General features: G+C 42.2%; 1 protein-coding gene across 3 annotated transcripts in view; it reads right to left on the bottom strand.

Annotated features, from left to right (window-relative positions):
* The window catches only part of ACOT7 (acyl-CoA thioesterase 7), a 176,363-nt gene that overhangs the window by 90,288 nt on the left and 66,106 nt on the right, over positions 1 to 19,969 (bottom strand). For all 3 annotated transcript variants that reach the window (XM_069079553.1, XM_069079554.1, XM_069079555.1), the window contains exon 4: positions 6,906 to 6,997. In XM_069079553.1, coding sequence (XP_068935654.1) covers positions 6,906 to 6,997 — 92 coding nt within the window. The remainder of the gene's footprint in view (positions 1 to 6,905; positions 6,998 to 19,969) is intronic.

Here is a 19,969-nt window from a genome sequence, read left to right as displayed (position 1 = left end):
GCACAGGTCACGTCTGCAGCTGCCTTTGGGAAAAGGCCAAAAGTCTCTCAGCAGCTCGTAGTCCTTGGTCAGACTCGCCAGGTGAACTTTCAGAAGAGGAAGGCGACAGCTAAGGTAGCCTTTCTAAGGCTAGCCTAATGGCTCACCCAGGAGTTTCTGAACCAAGAAGTTAAAATCTACATTGAATAACATTTTCTTATTAAGATTGAGACTTAAGGGGAGGCTAGGTGACACAGTGAATAGAGCACCAGCTCTGGAGTTAGGAGGACCTGAGTTCAAATCTGGCCTCAGACACTTGATCACACTTACTAGCTGTGTGACCTTGGGCAAGTCACTTAACCCCAATTGCCTTGCCTTCCCCCCTCCAAAAAAAATAAAATAAAATAAAATTGAGGCCTGACAGTACATTAGTTCAGCTGATGCTTTACCTCCTTTCTCTGAAACATAGCACATAGACAATCCTCTCTTTGTTTACAATGCACTCCCAGACAGGTCTCTACTAATCGTTCTGTTGGCCACGTCTCCTCGGCATTCCAATTCCACCCCCGAGTCACAGGCACCTGACTACACTCATCATTCTGACCCCAAATCTTCTCTGTTGGAGCCTACAAGACACTTCATTTTCTTTTCTTATTTTTTCCCCTTTTAAATGTTTTCATTTGTCACAAATGAAGCTTCCAGAGCTGTTGCCCTTTCCAATTTATGAGACACAGGCAAACACTTGCAAGCAGAAGAAACCATCAGTATTGCAGTTGTGAGGTGAGGAAGATGCCCCATCTCTGACATCTGTAAAGCAGGCGGCCCATCCCGTCATCTAGTCAAAGGCTACATCAGCACATGGGAGTAGGCAATCCCATTTCTATTGTAGAATCTCAGGTCTAGGAACAATTTTCCAGCCTTCATTTCCATACTTGCCCCCAAAAGCTCAGGATTTCCCTTCACCCAGCTCTCGGTCCCTCTGAACCCTCTACTTCCTTCCCCACCCTATTCTGGTGGTGTTACAGCTGTACCACATAACCCCACCATAAACCAGGATTACTGTGAAGACGGAGATGCCTGCCTTAGTTCTACAGACCCAACCTGCCCCAGAGTCTTCTAGCAAGGGAGAAAGCATTCATTCCAGGGGGCTTTTAGACTTCAGCTGAAAGACCTACAATCTCCGTTTTCCTGCTGATGGTGGGTTCTTACAAGGCCTTTTGTTTTTGCTCTTACAGTGACTGAGCACCAATTTTGTGGCTAATTATCCATTATCTTGGGTTTGAGAACACTCTCTAAAGAAAACTAAGGCAGAAGGTGAGGGGCTTGAAAGGGGAAAGACCACAAGAGTGAGTATTTTAAGTTATAATGGACAACTAAACTTTTGCCTCCATCAATCAAATAAACCAATTGTTTCAATTATGTTCTGTAGTCAAGAAGTTACTGCTGTGAGAGCAGAATTTGTGCCGTGTCCACCTAGGAAAACTGATGACTAAACTGAAAGTTTCCCTAGAAATATTTGTTTAGGAGAAGAAAAAAGCCAGCGTTTCTTAGAAAGGGATGACAATAAAATCTGTTTTATGAGCATCCTCCAAAACGTCTCCTTTCCACAGTAAACAATAACAGTAGATGTTACTCATTCGGGGCTTTAAGGTTCACAAAACACTCCATCATCAACTGATCCTTTCAACAACCCTTTGAGGCAAGTTCTCCAATTATCTCCATTTTACAGGTAAGGAAGCTAAGGTTCAGAGAGGGTCACAAAACGGGTAAATACCAAAAGCAGGATATGAGGCAAAGTCTTCCTGACTCCAAGTGAGTCCAATCCTCTCTCCAATGGGCCACACTGCTTCTGGAAAGCTGCTTCACTGGAATCATCATACAAGATCACAGACTCTGAGGAAAGAATCATAGTGGCCATCTAGGCCAGCCCACACCATACCAGCCCTGACCAATGGGTCCCCACTCTCCATTTAAAGACCAAAGAACAGGAGGCAGCCGTCTCTGAAAGCACACTGTTTCACTCCTAGCATCATCAATCTTTAACTTCCTGGTTCTATCTCTGGGGCCAAGAACAAGTCTGCTTCCTTTTCCCCACAAGAGTCGGCAGGTGCCCGACACCACATCAACCCAACCTTCGAACCCTTAAGTCTTTTCCAGGTTAAACATGCCCCATTCCTTTAACTGATTCTATACCCCAATACAAAGAATCCCCAGGGCATATAAAGTACTCTAAGATGTTTTGAAAATTATAGGTCAAATCAAAAGAACAAATATTTTAACTATTGAGCTTCCAAGCCACATTAACTCTAGTTAGGGTTAAACTACGTAGATTTGAGGTTAAAAACTGTTCAGTGAGTCCATCTGAAATGGCAATGACCTCAAATGTATTTGCAGAACACTTTGAAAAAAAAAACCCAAAGTATACATATATATAACCTATATCAACTTGCTTGCCTTCTCAATGAGGGTGGGAGGGCAGGGAGGGAGGAAGGGAGAGAATCTGGAAAACTCAAAAGTTTTAAAAACGAATGTTAAAAATTGTTCATATATGTAACTGGGGAAAAAGAAAATACTAAATGAATAAATGTTTAAACATTTTTTTAATAAAAAAAAGTGCTTCTATTCTATTGTAAATGATCAAATATGAAATCCTCTGTTTGACATTCAAAGTCCTTCATAACCAGAACTCCCCTACCTTTCCATTCGTCCTACACCTTACACCCACATATCCTTCAACCCAGTGACACTGGCCTCCCTGCTATAGCTCCTATATCTCCCAGCTCTAGGAATTTTTCACTGGCTGTCCCTCAGGCCTGGAATGTTCTCCTTCTTCATCTCTGCCTCCTGGATTCCTTGACTTCCTTCAAGTCCCAGCTAATATCCCACCTTCTACAGGAAACCATTGCCAATCCCCCTAGATACTAGTCTTTCTCTCTGTGGATTATTTCCAATTTATCCTGTATATAGTTTAGTTGGACACAAGCTATTTACATGTCATCTTCCCCAAGAGACTGTGAGTTCCCTGAGGGCAGGGATCATTATTATCATAAAAGGCAGCCTTTCTTAGTAGCCCTAACACTTAGCACAGTGCCTGGTACACAACAGTTATTTAATAAATGTTTATTGTTTGTCCTTCATTTTCAAACAGGACAAATGACATCATAGGATGATGTCTTGACTTGTGCATGAATAGGATTTGAGGAAGTTACCCAAAATGTCAGCCTCACTCTCTTGCAGAGTCATCAAAGTCCAGTTGCAGGACACATGGCAGGACAATCAATGATGGCCCTGGATGCAGGAGATGACCTTGGCATCGTTGATGCCTGATCAAGCCTAAGCACTCCACACCACCTTCTTCAGTCACCTTCGTAACTGTTGGAACAATTTTTTTCACCTGCCTATTCCACAGGGACAGTCTTCACACCCTTCCTAGTCACTGACAGGCCGGAGGCCCATCAGTTTCCTTCAGCCTAGCCTAGCCCAGGTGCTGAGCTGGCTTACTGGAGTGTGGCTGTTCTGCGTGCCACACAGCTTCTTGGAGCCACAGGGAAGATGGGGTGCAGGGGGACGGCAAAGGTGGATGGGCAGCCCTTCCACCAGAGGTGCTAGTCCTCCTGAAACACCCCATACAGCCCACAGTGGGCATCTGATAAATGTTTACTGAAGGCCCGATCCAACCACCCAGCCCACTATAGCACCATCCCCTTAAGTGGGGGCTGTGCCTTAGCCAAGTGGGAAAGAACAATTCCCAAAGCATCGAAGGAGTGGGGCTGGTGTAGGGGAAGGAACACTGGATTTGGAAGCAGAAGGCCTTGATTTCTATCCCTTCCTAGCTTTGGCTGGTGACTCACTCTCCTTGGGTTTTATTTTCCTCATTGTAAAATGAGAGCTTGGAAGATCACTGAGGTCCCTTCTGGCTCTGACATTCCATGATCCAGAACAATGAATGCCAGCACACAGGCCAAGCCTTTGTCAGTCTTCAAGGAGAGAGAAGTACTATGGGGGGGGGGATGAATCTCTAAACAAATAAGAAACACATCTGGCTGCCTGAATTTAAGATGCCAGCAGTCCTGTATGCAAACTTACAAGAAGAGAGTATCGATCACAACTAAAGCCAAAGGAACAATTTCTCTCCTGGCCTCCTCACAATATTGGCCTATTCAGGGACTTGCCCATTTAAAAACAGCATGTTTCAAATGCACCTGTAGGTTCTACCCAAGACTTCACAGGTGTGGGAGAGTTCAATAAATAGCAACAAAAGAATAAGTTTCCAGATCTAAGTCTTCTTTTCCATCTGGAGCTTTCCCCACTTACAATCAGAGGGATGGTTTCAGATATACTCCTCTAAAAAGGGCAAAGTTGATATTTATGTCTTATCAAGTTCCATGAAACAATAAGAGGAAAAAAAATCTCTTTAATCCTCAGTGCAGTAGGAGGAAGAATGCTAATTACTAGAAGAAGGGAAGGAGGGGGAGGATGGAAGCACGGCCTGCCACATCTCCAAGAGCGCTCACTCTGTGCCACGCTGAGCAGAAAATGGGCCCAATCCAAGGGCCCACCCACATCCCCACCTCTGCTCTTTCCCCATCCTCCCCAATGTTGTGAAAGGGGTTCTGAGGAATCTCCTCAGAAGGTGAGTACACTGTGCCCAAGGAGCTCCTTTGGGAGATGCCCCATCATCTAGGTTTGAATCCCACCTCTGCCACTGGTGACTAAATGTCCAAGATTACCCTAAGTAAGGCATTTGACAAGCCTCAGATTCCTTGGAATGTAAAATGAGGAGTTACACTAGATCTTGTGAAGGTCCCTTTTGCTTTAAATATGAAATCATGAACACTGAGCTAGAGGATAGAATAGATTTCTACATTTTTAAGCCTTAAAAAAATAATTGGCACATGTATCACAGGCTGTAGGACTGATTTAATACAAGGGGCAGGAAAAGAGCCAGAAAAAGTATTCAAGTTGTTTCACTGATTTTTGATCCTACCTGAACTCCATCATGCTAGGGAACTCCCAGTGCAGAAACTCCCTGCCAAAGCAGAATAACCACTTGCTTATAACTTTTCATATTAGTTTCCTGGCCCAAAAGTCACTTCTCTCTGACTATAGATTCAATCATCATCAGAGACAACACTTGAACCCTGAATGTTGTCCTTATACCAAGCACAAAGAAACACTCCTTCATGTTGCCTATTTCAAGTTAAAAGGTATAAATCAGAATCATCTTTGTTCCTGGCATAATTGTTCATTTTTTAAAAATCTCATTGATACCTTTTGTTTTAACATCACCTTCATTTCTAAATATAGACCCTTCCTTCACCCCTATAACAAAGAACCAAAAAAAGAAAAAGAGAACAGCTTAACAAAAATAAATGGCAAATGACTGCTCACATTCTAGAAACAGCTCCCAGGGAGCCTGATCTGCATGTGAGGCCCCACTGCTAGGACCCTCAGGAGAGGCCCTGGGAGGGAGTGCCAGTAAACTCCTACCAGCTGACCCAGATCCCCAGATGCCCTCCACACCCAGAGTTAAGCAAGATGGATGGACACCTGGGTGGGGAGGGGCTTAGTGACCTGCCCAAAGGCATATAATAAGGAAGGGCAGAAGCCCCAGTTAGAACTCAGGTCTCCTGAATCCTAGGCCAATGCAGTTTTTAGCATCTGGAGCTGCCATTTTCTTGAGTCTCATTCTTCACATTTAGGATCCTGAATTCAGCTCATAGCTACAAAGCACTGCTCCCAACTCATTTTACAATGCTGAAAGGTAGGTCATAGAGCTGATGGGCAGTCACCCTGGCTTTTTAATAAAGGGGGATGAGTGATGCACTGCTGGCTCTTCTCAAGGCCCAGAGGAAGCCTCCACAGCTGGGCTTGTGTCACCTAGAGAAATGCAACTTGGCCCATGCCTCTCCAGAGGACTGGGGGGCACAAGCTACTGCCCTGCTTGGTGCATACATCATCTTAGCAGAAAGACGTGGAGCAAGAGAGAAGAAAGATACTCATCTACATTCACAAAATGAGCAGCACTATGCTAGGAGCTTGGGAGTGATCCATGAACTGGTTTAGGACTCTAAGATGAGGAAACTGAGGCCTAGGGAGGAAAAATGACAGGCCCAAGATCACACAGGCAGGATATGAACCCAGGTCCTCTAATTCCAGAAGCCAGGGCCTCTGTCACTGAACATCACATTTTAGTATTAACAGTCAAATAGTTTTTAAATAGTTCTAATAATATTTATAATAACAGCATCTACAACTTTTCTTCCAGATATGAATTATGATAATCGATAATAACCAGCTTTCCTATAGAAATTTACATGTTATCTCATTTGTTCCTCTAAACAACTCTGAGAGATAAGTACTATTATTATCCCCATTTAACAGATAAGGAAATTAAGGCAAATGGAGGTGAAGTGACTTGTTCAGGGTCACCCACCTAAGAAAGTGTCTAAGGAAGGATTTGAACTCAGGTCTTCCTGACTCCAAATCTGGGCTTAGAGGTATGCACTGTGCCACCTAGTCGCCCACTCTACAGGAGGTCATCTCCCCCCCCCCCCATCCCGCAGTGAGATAGGCTTCCAGTGCCCACACACAGGAGACAGAGGGCCTCCCTATGCCAGCCAGGAGAGGCCGGCTCCTTACCAGGGGGTGAATGTTTTAGCCACATGTAGCCCCCTGTAATCTGGACCAAGGGGAGATGACATTCAGGATCACTAAGACAAAGAACAACCAAGTCCCATTGTGTCTTCTGAGCGTGTCACTGAAGCAGGCCCGGCAGAGGCCTTATCCTGGTGAAGGTCTGGGGCTGCATCACGAAGGCCACCTGCCCCACAGCTGTTGGAGGTCCCCCCCCCCATCAGTCTGGGCTCAGGGAACTTAGCTACTCTATGGCATGTAAGAGGGAAAGAAATCAGATGGCAACTTACCACCAACGGAGGGACCTCAAGCACTTTATCCACGTTCTTCAGGGAGAGGGGCACATACCAGAGTGCTGCCTTGTTGGTCACTCTTCTAGCACCTTAGGAGAAGGAAGATGGATTAGTGAGGCTCTGTGGTTAGGGACACAGGCAGCAGGCAACTAATTCTGGAAATGAAGATGGGAAGGGAATGAGCATTTAAGCACCTACTATGTGTCAGGTTGTGCACTAAATGATTTACAAACATGATCTCAAATGATTCCCACGACCCTGGGAGAGAGGTACATTATTATCCCCCCCTTTTAAAGTTGCTCAATGATCTGCCCAGGGTCCCACAGCTAGGAAGTGTCTACTCAGGCTTCTATGTGCTACTCTACCTGGCTGCCTCCAAAGGATGGCACGCTGGGTAGAAAAGGGACACCTGTGAACATACATGCGTGTGCATATACACACATATTCAGAAATAAATATTAAAAACAAAACACACCCATGAAAAATAAGATAATTTTAAAAAATACTTTCTAGAAATAGCTCTGATCCAATGGGTCAGGTTTCCAAAGTCCCATCAAGTCTGTTAACTTTCTCGTAGAAGAAACCCATGGCTTGTGTGCTATCCAGCTACACGTTTATTTCTGGGCAATTCCCTGGGAGAAGAGGAAGGCATTGTTCTCAGCTGCTATTTTTGCAGGAATGCAGTTCAATTATTAAAACATTTCCAAAGTCTCTGCTGAGAATTTCCCAACAATGTTGTAGCTTAATGTATTCATGTTCAGTGGAAAACAGCAGAATAAGGGTCTCTAGAGGCCATATTCTCTCAGCGCTTCTTAAACTGTGGGTTGAGACCCACATGGGGTAGAGTAACAATGCCAGGAGTTGCAAAAAAAATTGGCAATAGTAAAAGGTTTCTTCTGAACGCACAGTAACCAAAATATCAGTATCAAATACTCTACCAAGATTTAATTCTTTACGTAAAAACAAACAAGCTGAGGTGGCCAGGTGGCTCAGCGAGTAAGAGCACCAGCCCCAGTGTCGGGATGACCTGGGGGATCGAATGCGGGCTCAGATACGTGGCACCACACCCAGAAATAACTGGCCGTGTAACCTTGAGCAAGTTACTTAACCCCAATTGCTTTAAAAAAACAAACAAAAAAAAACCAAGCACATCCATCTCAAATTTGCTTTCATCTTTAATAAATGGTAAAACTATATGTATACCAAAGAATTGTTTTAAAAGAAATTTCTTTATGATTTATTGTTAGTAAAGGCTTGATTTTTATACCATTTTATATACCTGTATACAACGATTGAGTAAAAATTTCTTGGGTGGAAAGGAGTCACAAGTGGAAAAGAAGTTAAGAAACCCTACTAGAGAAGGCCTTCTCAAGGAAGACCTTGTAGGGAAGAGTGGAGACAAAGAAGAGGCTATCTCTGGCTGAGTTCATCTTCCACAGGCATCACCAGATTAGACTCATGTCCTCACAAACAGATTACAGCTGACATTTCATTTCTTACTCAAAATACCTTGCTGAAGAACTTTATATAACAAGGTTGAAACAGGGGATGCCTTTTGACAGATTTCTTCTCCCCTCTCTTCCCCCCCGCCTCTCCTAGTGTAAACACTGCCAAAAGGAAAACCATCAATCGCCTATCAGACTCAAAGATAGAAGAGACACATTTACATATTACACATACTATTAAATAAATAAATATGTAAAATAGAGGCAGGGTTGCCCAGTGGCTAAAGGGCAGCTGGGCACAGAGTTGAGAAGACCTGGGCTCACATCTCACCTCTGACACATGCATGACCCTGGCCAATTCTTGACCTCTCCAAGGGAGCCTCTAAGACTATGTGAATGTACCTGGCAATGGGCATTCATTCAACTCAAATCCAATTTGTGGTATCTGTCCTCACCATTTTGGAATCATAGGCAACACATGTGAAAACTATCTGAAGCACACCTTGACTGAAAACGAATCTTTGAAATTGTAAAGAAGATGTCAATCTGCATCAGGGAAGGAAGTTGCTCACTGGGAGGCCCAATACCGATAACATTACAGATCCAGTCCTCTCTGCCCAGTTCAAACCCCCCCCCCCAAACACTCGTAAACAGACAGAGGAATAAATCAGGTGGTTAAGTTCTGGTGAATGGCTAAGGCAGTTGTAAGTGAGCAGCATATGCACAGACACACAGACAGCTATCCTGCTTGAGAGTTGGAAGAGCTGGCTTGGGGTGCTCAGAACAGCCTCTTCACCTGGATAGGACAGACTCAGAAGGATATTACCATTTTAGAAAGCAAGAAAAAAATCATTGGTGCACTAAACCAATGGCACACAAAATTAGAGATATGGAGAACCAGTATCATCAAAGTTCCATTCCCTCCACCCCAGGAACTTCTGCAAAGCAGGAAATGTCATGCTGAAAACTTGGATTTGCAGGCGGGTTCCTGCAGGTCCCAATTCTATTGTCAGACTTCTTGGAGAGATGGGAAGATGGCAGTTAACTGTGCCTTTGAATGATGTATCACAATATGCAAAACTCCCACAGGGCACAACATGCCAAGGGGGAGGGGACAGATGGTGTTGAGAGAGAGAGACATCTCTGTGTGACTTCAGGATATCTCTGCAAGCAGCCATGTGCCCACTAGCCCAGGGAGAGTCACAATTAGGCCAAGTGCATCTCCTCAGGATAGCCAAGGACAGCAGAATCTGAGGGGGCTGGCAATCTGGGAGAAATGTTTGCAAGGCTGCTTTAGGTAGCTGCTAACTGGAAATCAATAGGTCCACCGTGCAGAAGAACAGGAAAGGTGCCCATAATAAACAAGGAGATGAAGCAGAATGCTGGGCTCTCTGTGCGGAGGCCTCCAGGACCACCTTGAGCCTGTTCCACCAAGCTGATCACAGGCCTTTTCACATCCATTTCTTGGACTAAACACAGCCCCAGGCATCAAGCTGAGTCTCAGCTGCACAATTAAAAAGAGGCCCACAAGTAAAGCAGGCAGCCAGAGCTCCCCTGAGATGTGCCAGCACATCAGCCACTCGACTTGAACCCAACTGTGTGATTTTGAGAAAGTGCCCTCACTGTTCAAGAACTACTGTATAGGTGAATAAAAAGGAAAAATACTTTCACTGCATTTTGACTTGAGAGTGAATCTGACAGCCTGCTTTGAGGAATAAAGCTTCACCATTCGACTTGGCTAGCACTCTCCTGACAAGTTGGTTCCCGTAGCAACTGTGAACTGACCTCTTCTAGGCCAAAGTGAGCCACATACACTAAATGATGAAAAGCACAGTAATTAAACTTCTTCAGTCACTCAATGAAAACATGGAAAGACAACTGTAATTCTGAAAAGATTCTTTTAAAAATCTTTCAGGGGCCACAGCTTTTGTCTCTTGATCACTTCCACATTAGTTTAATATCCTGACACTCTTAATAGACAAAGGAACATTCTCAACAGTCAAGATCTCCTTAACGGCCTCAGGGTGAATGTTCGATGGTTTTGTCATGAAGGATTCCGACTGGAAGGAAGGTATGGTTCGTGAAGCCAGGACTCCACTAACAGCAGGCACATGGGACAAAGGGTCTTCCCTTTACATTATTTTCATAAACTTTATACAAGAAACATGTTCCTTCATTGAAAAAAAAAACCTACCTGTTCAGCTTCTGTAATTGAACCAGAGCTTTAATTTTTTAAAAAGCCATTCCAGTCAAATGAAAATCAGTTAATAAGAATATTGCAAGTGCCTATTCCATACGGACCCAGTCCTATGGTACATGCTATGGAAGGGATACAAAAGTGTGAGACACAACAGAGATCTAAAGGGAAGTGACTTAGCAAAAAAAAAAAGACAGACACTAATTTCTAACACCATGCTCAGGGTAATGTGACCCCTTTCCTCCTGAGCTAAGTTGACAGAGATATTGTTTGGGAAGTACTGTGTTATTTACCTTGCATTTTGTTTTAATTAAATGTTTTTTGCTCTGATTTCATGAACCATCTGGTATGTTCAGGCACAGAGTCATTACTTGGGACTCAGGGCTGTGAAAGTGAATAGACACTGACTCAGGGGGTCCCAGAATCACATGGAGAACATAATACATAAAGGAAAATGTTTCACTGCTTTATTGAAAAATTATAGCCCTGTACATGTAAAGATACTGTATCTCCCCCCCAAAAAAACCCACCATTTCAAAAATGTTTTGAAGAGTAAGATACAGTGTCTGCCCTTAGAGAATTCATTTTTAAACTTAGATATCATGATATCTACACAAGAAACAATACAAGACAATTTATAATCACGTGGCAAACTATGGCCTAGGCAATAAATGCTAGCAGGGTTCAACGGGAACCCTGGAAGAGATCACTGTTAGATGGAATAGCAGACAAGGCCCTGGAGGAGGTCAAGGAGATCTGGGGCCTCTGGGTCTTGAGGGACACATAGGAGAGAGAGAAGTCATTAGCTATTTTTACTACCAGTCATTAGCATCCTTAAGTGGAAAGTAGAAAATGGGCTAGATTTGAAACTGAGCTATCCCTCGCTCTCTCTGTGACCCTGGATAAGTGACTTCTCCTCCCTGGGCCTTCATTCCTCATCTGCAAAGTAAGGAGTGAAGTTAGATGACATCCAGAGCCCCTCCGTAATCACGATCACAAGCACCATTGTCAAGCTTTCTACAGCTTAAAAAATGCTTTTTGTATGGCTTCTTGTTTGAGCCTTACAACATTCCTATGAGGTAGGTATTGTTTTTACCCATTTTAAAAAATGAAGATATGGAAACCTATAGAGGTTGTTCACGGTCACTCAGCTGGTAAATGTAAGAGCTGAGATGGGCTCCAAGTGCTGTGCATGTTGGACTATGTGCATAGCACAATACTAGGTGATGGGTAGTAGGTATGAAGTATGATCTGCGTATCAAAGAAGGTAAAATGAACAAGTTAACTACATAAAGTTGACAAATGTTTGCATAAACAAAGTCAATGCAATTAAAATTAGAAGGGAATATTTAACTGGGAAAAAATCTGCACATTAAATTTTTATGATAAAAGTCCTATATCCAAGATAGAAAATTAACTGATCCAAATATGTAAGTGTAAGAGCCATTCCCCAATAAATAAATGGCCAAAGAATATGAACAAGAAGTTGTAGAAGAAGAAATCCAAACTATCCATAGACATGAAAAAATTCTCCAAATCATTAATATTTTTTAAAATGCACAATAATGCAACTCTGAGGTTCCACTCCACAACCATCCAATTGGCAAAGATGATGGAAAAGGAAAATAACAACTTCTGGAGAGTCTGCAGGAAAACTGACATCATGATGCATGGTTGGTAGAGCAATTTGGAAATGTGTCCCTTCCCAAAGCACTCAATTGTGTATAATCTTTGACCTAGTGACACCCAAATTAGAGCTATACCCTAGAGATTTTTTCAAATAGAGGAAAATACACATATGCACACATTACACCCATATGTATATACATGCAAAAATATTTACATTATTGTTTTATTATTTATATTTATTATTATTTATATTATATTTATGTTCTTTTTATTTGGTAAAGAATTGGTAACTAAGTGGGTGACCATCATTTGGGGAATGGCTGAACAAATTATGTTAACCACCTCCCTCCTGGCAGAAAGGTGACAGACTAGAGAGGAGACAGAGACTTGTTGGGGGAATATGACCAATGCAGAAATTTTCTTTGACTACACGTTTGTAACAGGGGTTTTGTTTTCCTTTCTTTCTCGGTGGGGGGTGGGAGGGAAGTAAGGTAGAAGGGACAGAGTGTAGATGGTAGAAGAGGAGAGGATTATACATGAAATCACAAATGCCAACTGTGTAAAACTTGCGCGCTTTTTTAAAGAAAAAGACATATTTGTTGTTAAGTTCAGAACAAGAAAATGAAAAATGAAAAATAAATTTTCATAGATATTTTAAATGCTTACTATGTGCCAAACTAAGCAGTAGCAATCCAGGATGCCCAGTGCTTACATTCTAGTGGGAAAAGACAACAAATAAAAGGGAATTAGAAAGGGCGTTGGGGGAGCGGTGATGCTACAGGCAAGGAGAATTCTGGAGAGAAGAAAGGTATGAAGGAGGCAAAGGAAAAGTGTATGGGGGGGAGACAAAGTATGGCCCTGGGGAAGTCCCTGAATCTCAGGGCCTCAGGCAAGTCTCTCCAAGACCCAATTACAGAAGTGATAGTCTATACTGGGGGAGAAGTGATAGTCTACACTGGTAGAGAAGGGTTTCCTTATCAGGAATTCATTATGCCAATGAAATTATACAACTGGTCATTCCCCCTGCAAAATCATTACTATGAACAGTAATTGCAAACACTGTTGAGAATGCCATTACTATTACTGGTCATAATAATGCGAATTTCTTTGATACTATCCCTAAAAAACGGTGACATGCTTCATCTTTTCCCTGGAATGGAGCAGCTTGTTCTGAGGTCCTCAGCAGCAAGGGCTGGCTTCTCAGAAGTTACCTTCCAGCTCTCATTCACAGCTCTGCAGGCCTATGCTGACCCCAGCAGACCAGTACAAATCAGACAACAGGCCTTGGGGATAAATGTTCTTTCTTCTGTGGATGCCCTGATGAGTAGTTCCTCGGGAACAGGCAGATAGCTTGTTCCCCCAAGGGTTGGCTTCTAAAGCAGTCCTGGGAGACCCCTAATCCCACAGAGGGTGATTAACATATTTCTATACTCTTTCTTACCCCAAAGGATTTGGCTTGGGCTTCCTTTCTGCCTGCTGCCAGGCAGGCAAGACCTACCCTCCTTGCTATATATCCTGAGGCCCAAGAGTGAAAGGGCATTCATACCCTTGCCCAGCCATTCAAAAGGCTCTGTGCTGTGCCTTAGAACATGGTACAATCAATCTTCCAGAAATCTCCAGCTCAACTTAAATTCTATCAAAGTAAGAGGACTCTCTTCCGTCCCCACACAATAAAGTGAAATTATTACCTCAGGACTTGGACCAAGCAAATGGACACCTGAGCCGATGGTAATTTAGCCAATGGGATAGCCTGTAAATACTTTAGGGGGCCTGAGAAGACCCATCCTACAAGTCTTCCATGTTTCTAAGATTAAAAGCTCCTGCATTAGCTGATGACTTCAAATAAAGTCATACTCTTAGAAAAATAACTTTAGCCAAAAGTGACTTAACAACACCATGTTATAAGAAATAATGAGCTCAATGACCTTAAAAAAAAAAAAACATGGAAAAACTTGCACAAAATACTGAAAGAGCAGAACCAAGAGAACATTTTATATGGTAACAGCAATATGGTTTTAAGAATGACTTTGAGAGGCGGCTATGTGGTGCAATGAGTAAAGCGCTGGCACCGGAGTCAGGAGGACCTGAGTTCGGTTCAGGCCTCAGACACTTAACACCCCCACAAAAAAACTAGCCGTGTAACCTTGGCCAAGTTACTTAACCCCAAATGCCCTCCAAAAAGAAAAAAAAAAAGAATGACTGAGCAAATAAGTCATTTTGTCTACTATAAATACACAAATTAAAAATATAGGACATAAGAAGAAAGACGCTATCTGTATCCAGTAAAAGAACTGATAAAAAGAAGTATGTATAGAATAATTTTACATATTTATAACTATGTGTGTCTAATGGTAGCCATCTCTAGGGTGGGGGAGGGGAAGAAGAAAAGGAAAAAATTAAATTTACATGACTTTATCATATATTTAAAAGGAATATCAAGTTGTACAAAACAGATTTGCAGTGTCATGTGTAATCATCTTTTTTGTCATATTATGTTATAGAAATGCTTGTTTCATTCCATAAATTCAAAAGAAAATAAATTTAAAAATAAAGAAAAAGACTTCACCAAAAATTTAGTGGGGCTCTTGGCTATGTTTAACATAAATGTTAAACAATTGTCCACAATTCAAACAGAAATTCTGAATATGGGCAGCAGGAAGTTTCTGTCTGCAGAGTCATTCATTCATTCATTTAATGAACATTTCTTTTTTAAAAAATAATATTTTATTTTTTGCCAACTGCAAGTAAAAAAATTTTTAATATTCTTTTTCTTAAATTCTGAGTTCCAAATTCTCTCCTTTCTCTCACCTCCCCAATCCATAAGACAGAAAACAATTGTATATAGGTTATACATACATAATAACACAAAACATATTTCCATATTAGTCATGTTGAGGAAGAAAAAAAACACCACAGACAAAAAATATTCCATTACAATCATATAACTTTTGAGTCATTCCCCAATTGATGGGCATACCCTCAATTTCCATTTCTTTGTCACCACAAAAAGCTACTCTGAACATTTTGGGACATATAGGTCCTTTCCCCCATTTTTTATCTCTTTGGGAAACAAACTAGTAGAAGAATTTCTGGGCCTTTGAAAGGGTACACACAGTTTAATTAACCTTTGGGCACAGTTCCAAAGTGCTCTCCAGAATGGTTGGATAAGTTCACAACTCCATCAAGAGTGTTTTAGTGTCCCAATTTTCCCACATCCCCTCCAACATTTATCATTTTCCATCAAGTTAGTCAATCTGATGGGTGTAAGGTGGCACCTTAGAGTTTCAACAAACATTTCTTAATCATCTGCACAGCCTGACACATAGCAGACACTCTATCAATGCACTCTGATGGAAGCTGACCTGCAAAAGCCCTTGGCTTGCGCAGCCCTGGATAAGGTATACAAGGTATAAAGAATGTGCATAAAAGCAATCTACAGACGCTGATAACTAATTTGATATAAGAAGTAAGGGGGAGGGCTGTTACTTCTGGAAACCTACTTTCATTGTGAAAGGGTTTAAGAGAAGGAAATACATATACATCTAGAAGAATAAAAAAGTCTTCTAAATCTAAAAAAGAAATAAAACTCTAAGGGGATAGAGGGAGAAGAGGATAAAAGAGATCTTTAGAGCAGAGGGTGAGGGAATAGGTTAAGAGGGGACTAAAGAAGGGTATTTAGATTTAAGAGAATAGGAGGGTAAGGGAGTGATTGCTGGAGTTAGGGGAAGTTAAGTAACAGGAGGGCAAGGCAGCAGGTGGAAGTAGAGTAGGTAGGAGAAATAGGAAAGAAGAAATATGCACAAACATAAAAATAAGGTTAGGAGTAGAGTCTCTTAGGGAAAGTATGCTTATATCTGTATTTATGTGTATATGTGTATGTATTTATATATCAATACTTATACATAAATATATTCATGCTCATTTGTAGCCTTGGGATGGTAGGGAGGTGGAAAGAAGCGGGGAAAAGAACAAATAAAAAGTGTACAGCAGAGAACAAAAGAAAACCTACAAGGAAGAAAAGAAAAGATGGACAGTTTTCAACTTAACACACAGTATTCAATATATAAGCTTTCTTGAAATGATAAGTTAATGCTATATATTTTGAATCCTCTATGTTCTGCTGTGAACATGACATGTTTTTTTCGTTTCTTATTTTATATTTAAGTTTATAATGTTTTTTTTTCTTACTATGTGTTTAAGTTTTAGTATTTGTCTAAAATAAAAAGATTATAAATACCTGCCCAAAAAAATAAATAAGGTGGAGCCCCCAAAAGACCTGTACTTGAGATTGAACTGGAAGTCTTCAAAAGAAATGCAAACTCTCCATCCTCATATGAAAGAATGCCTCAAGTCACTATTAATAAGAGATACAACTTTGAGATTCTATCTCACACTCATATTAGTAAATATAACAAAAGAAAACTTCAATTTTGGGGCAGGCTGGGGAGAAGAGGGCCTCTAACGCCCTCCTGATGGAGTTATGAACTGGTCCAACAAGTCTGGAAAGCAATTCAGAATTATATTAGAAAAGGCAATAAGCGATGCATGCACTCTGATCCAACGATCAATGAAGAAGCCCTCACTATGCTAAGCTTTAGGAATTCAAGGAAAAAGCAAATACAGTTTTTCCCCTCAAGAAGTTCTTGCTGGACTAGGAGAGAAAACACATCTACCAATCAGTATACACAAGATGAATACAGAGTACACAAAAGGACACGTTGGAGAGGAAGGCAGAAGTAGCAGGAGGGACCACTCCTTCAGAAGTAGCAGCACTTGAGCTGATTCCTAAAGAATGCAGGGATTTGAAGAGGCCAAGGTGAGGAAGGAGAGCATGGCAGACAGCCAGGGCAAAGGCATGGAGATGGAAGATGGTGCATCATATGTGAGCAGAGAAAAGAGGCAAACTTGACTGGAATCTGGAATGCACAAAGGAGAGTAACGTGCCAGAAAACTAGAAAGATGTCAGGGGTGTCTGGTCATGAAGAGCTTTAAATGCCAAAATGAGGGGTTCCTATTTGATCCTAGAAGTAACAGTGAGCTGACGGGGTAGAGGGGTGGAGAGGTCATCTGGTCAGATCTAAACTTTAGGAAAAATCACTGTGACAGCTGGATGGAGATGGGATTGGAGAGAGCAGAAACTGGAGGTAAGGAGACCAACCAAAAGGCCAGGACAATCATCCAGGTGGGAGATTACGAGGGGGTCAGTCGCATGAAGAGAAAGAGGCGATCATTTGGAAGAGATATTGTGGAGAAAGAAATGACAAGATTTGGCAATGGATTAGTTAAATGGGGGGATTGAGAATAAGGAGTTAAGGGCATATATCCCAAGCTGGAGGACAAGGGACAAAGGGAAAAGTCCCACATGTAAAAAATACTTATGGCAATACATGTTGTGGTAGCAAAGGGCTGGAAACAAAGCTGCCTGTTACTCGGGGAATAACTGGACAAACTATTGTATATGAAAGGAACAGAATATTCTTGTGCCTTTAGAAACAATGAATATGAAGAATTCAGGGCAACCTGAAAAGACTCTTACAAAATGATGCGGAGTGAAGTGAGCAGAACCAGGAAAACAACAGTCACAATGGCCATAAAATTGTACAGGAAAACCTTACTGAAAAGCATCAGAATTCTGATCAAGGCAACACCAACAGGAACCTGGGAGAAGTGATGCTGCCCCTCTCTCAGCAGACAGGCAGCAGACTGGTCAGAGCTGTAGAATGAAGCACACGTGTCCAATATGCCCAATGCACTGATCTATTTTGCTTAACTGCCCTCTGTTACAAGGGAGGCTTCTCTGTGATACTAAAAAAAAAGAACATCAATAAAACATTTTCTTTAAAAAGTAGGGAAGAGTCGATGATTACAAACATGATAAACCAAATTAATGTTGGTGTTAAAGATAGAAATAATGAAGTCAGAAATAGCAACAGACTTGGGGGAAAGATAATGAGCTCAATCTAGGTCATTTGGAGGGGCAATGGGACAACTAATTGGCTATGTCCTATAGGCAGCTGGAGATGCTGAGAGCTCAGAAAAAGAGGCATGAAAGAGAGATACGGGCATAAAGGTAACAAAGAGACATAGGAATAAGTGAGATCGCCAAAGCAGGAACATAAAAGGGCCAAGTATAGACTTGAGGAACAGTCACTTTGAGGAGGTAAGAAGACAATGGGGAAGGTGCAGTTAAAAAGGTAGAACCAAGAGAAAGAAGTGTCATTAAAGTAAAGGTAGGTGACAGTATCTAGGAAAGGATTAGGTCATCAATGGCCTAAGTGGCAGAGAGGTCAAGGAGAATCTGAATTTTGTAATGATGTGGAGAGAGGGGGGAGGGGAAAGGAGAAGGAGGAGAGGGGGGAGGGGGAGAGGGAGAAGGAGAGAAAAAGCTTATCTGAGTGGGGGGAAGAAGCCAAGCTGCGAGGCTTTAAGCAAAGAGGACAAAGAATGGAAGCAGCAGGTGTGGGAAACCTTTTTGACAAGTGAACCAGTGAAAGAAAGAGAGTTCAGTAAGTGGGTAGGGCAGGAGGGGTAAGAGCAGGCTTTTTTAGACCTGGGGTGACCAAGCACATGGGCAGACAACAGCAGAGGAGATTTTGGAGGGATGACTAGTGGAGGAGGAGACCTAGAGAAGGTGGAGGGAATGAATAGACTCAAGGGCCCAGGTTGGGAGAGTAGCCTCAGTAATGTACTAACAAAGAAGATCTCTTCTTCTTTGACCGGAGGAAAGGAGAAAAAAGTCGAAGAGGAGGCTGAGAAGTCTGAGGAACGAAGGAAGGAGGGTCGGTGAGGTTCATGCTGGATGCCCCTACCTCTTCCAGCATAAACAGCCGACATATGCCCAGGGCTTTCAGGATTACAAAGTGGTCCATACACATTATTTCATTTGATCCTAACAAACCCATGAAATGTGCACTTCAGGTATTATCATTCCAACTTTACATATGAGGAAACTGAGGCTCAAGGAGGTTAAAAGGCTGCCTGTGGCCACCCTGCAAGGCCAGATACTTCAGAAATCAAGTCTTGACTGTTTCCAGGTCCAGGATCTCTTTCACTATATACCACTGCGCATGGCGAGAAGAGAAAGGTTTATGGGGAATGAAAATGGGAGTTGATAAGAGCAGTAAAAAGGGTCCAAATGAGATTCTGTACCATAAATTTGCAGTAGGAGAAACCAGCTCAACTTCATGATTTTTTTCAAGGGATATTCAGCAGCCCTGGAGCAGAGAAATAGGAATCAAATGAGGAGGGGTTCCACAGGCTTAAGTTCATGAAATTGGGAAGCTAGGCCAAGTGGATACAGCACAGGCCCTGGAACCAAGAAGATGCCGAGTTCAAATCCAGCCTCAGACACTTGACACTTAACTAGCTGTGACTCTGGGCAAGTCACTTAACCCTGACTGCCTTGAAAAACAAAACCAAACAAAAACAGTTCTTGAAATCTAGGGCTGCTAATGGGGGCAGCTAGGTGGCACAGTGGACAGAGAGGCAGGCCTGGAGTCAGGAAGATTCATTTTCCTGAGTTCAAAACTGACCTCAGAAATTCACTAGCTGTGTGATCCTGGGCAAGTCACTAACCCTTGTTTGTCTCAGTTTGCTCATCTGTAAAATGAGCTGTAGAAGGAAATGGCAAACCTCTCCAGTTATCTTTGCCAAGAAAACCCCATGGGGTCACGGTCAGATACTGAAACAACTAACAACCCTGAGGGGGTAGAATGCCATTTTCTTCATTCCACTGCCAAATTCAACTCAACTTAGTCATACAAGGGAGCAAAAAAGTAAAAAAGGGAGCA

This window comes from Petaurus breviceps, unplaced genomic scaffold (genome assembly GCF_028583685.1).
Source record: "Petaurus breviceps papuanus isolate PSGF00001 unplaced genomic scaffold, PetGlider_PUasm1.0 91041, whole genome shotgun sequence".
NCBI lineage: Eukaryota > Metazoa > Chordata > Mammalia > Diprotodontia > Petauridae > Petaurus > Petaurus breviceps.
Note: the sequence above shows the minus strand (reverse complement) of the source record. Positions and strands in the feature narration are given on the sequence as shown.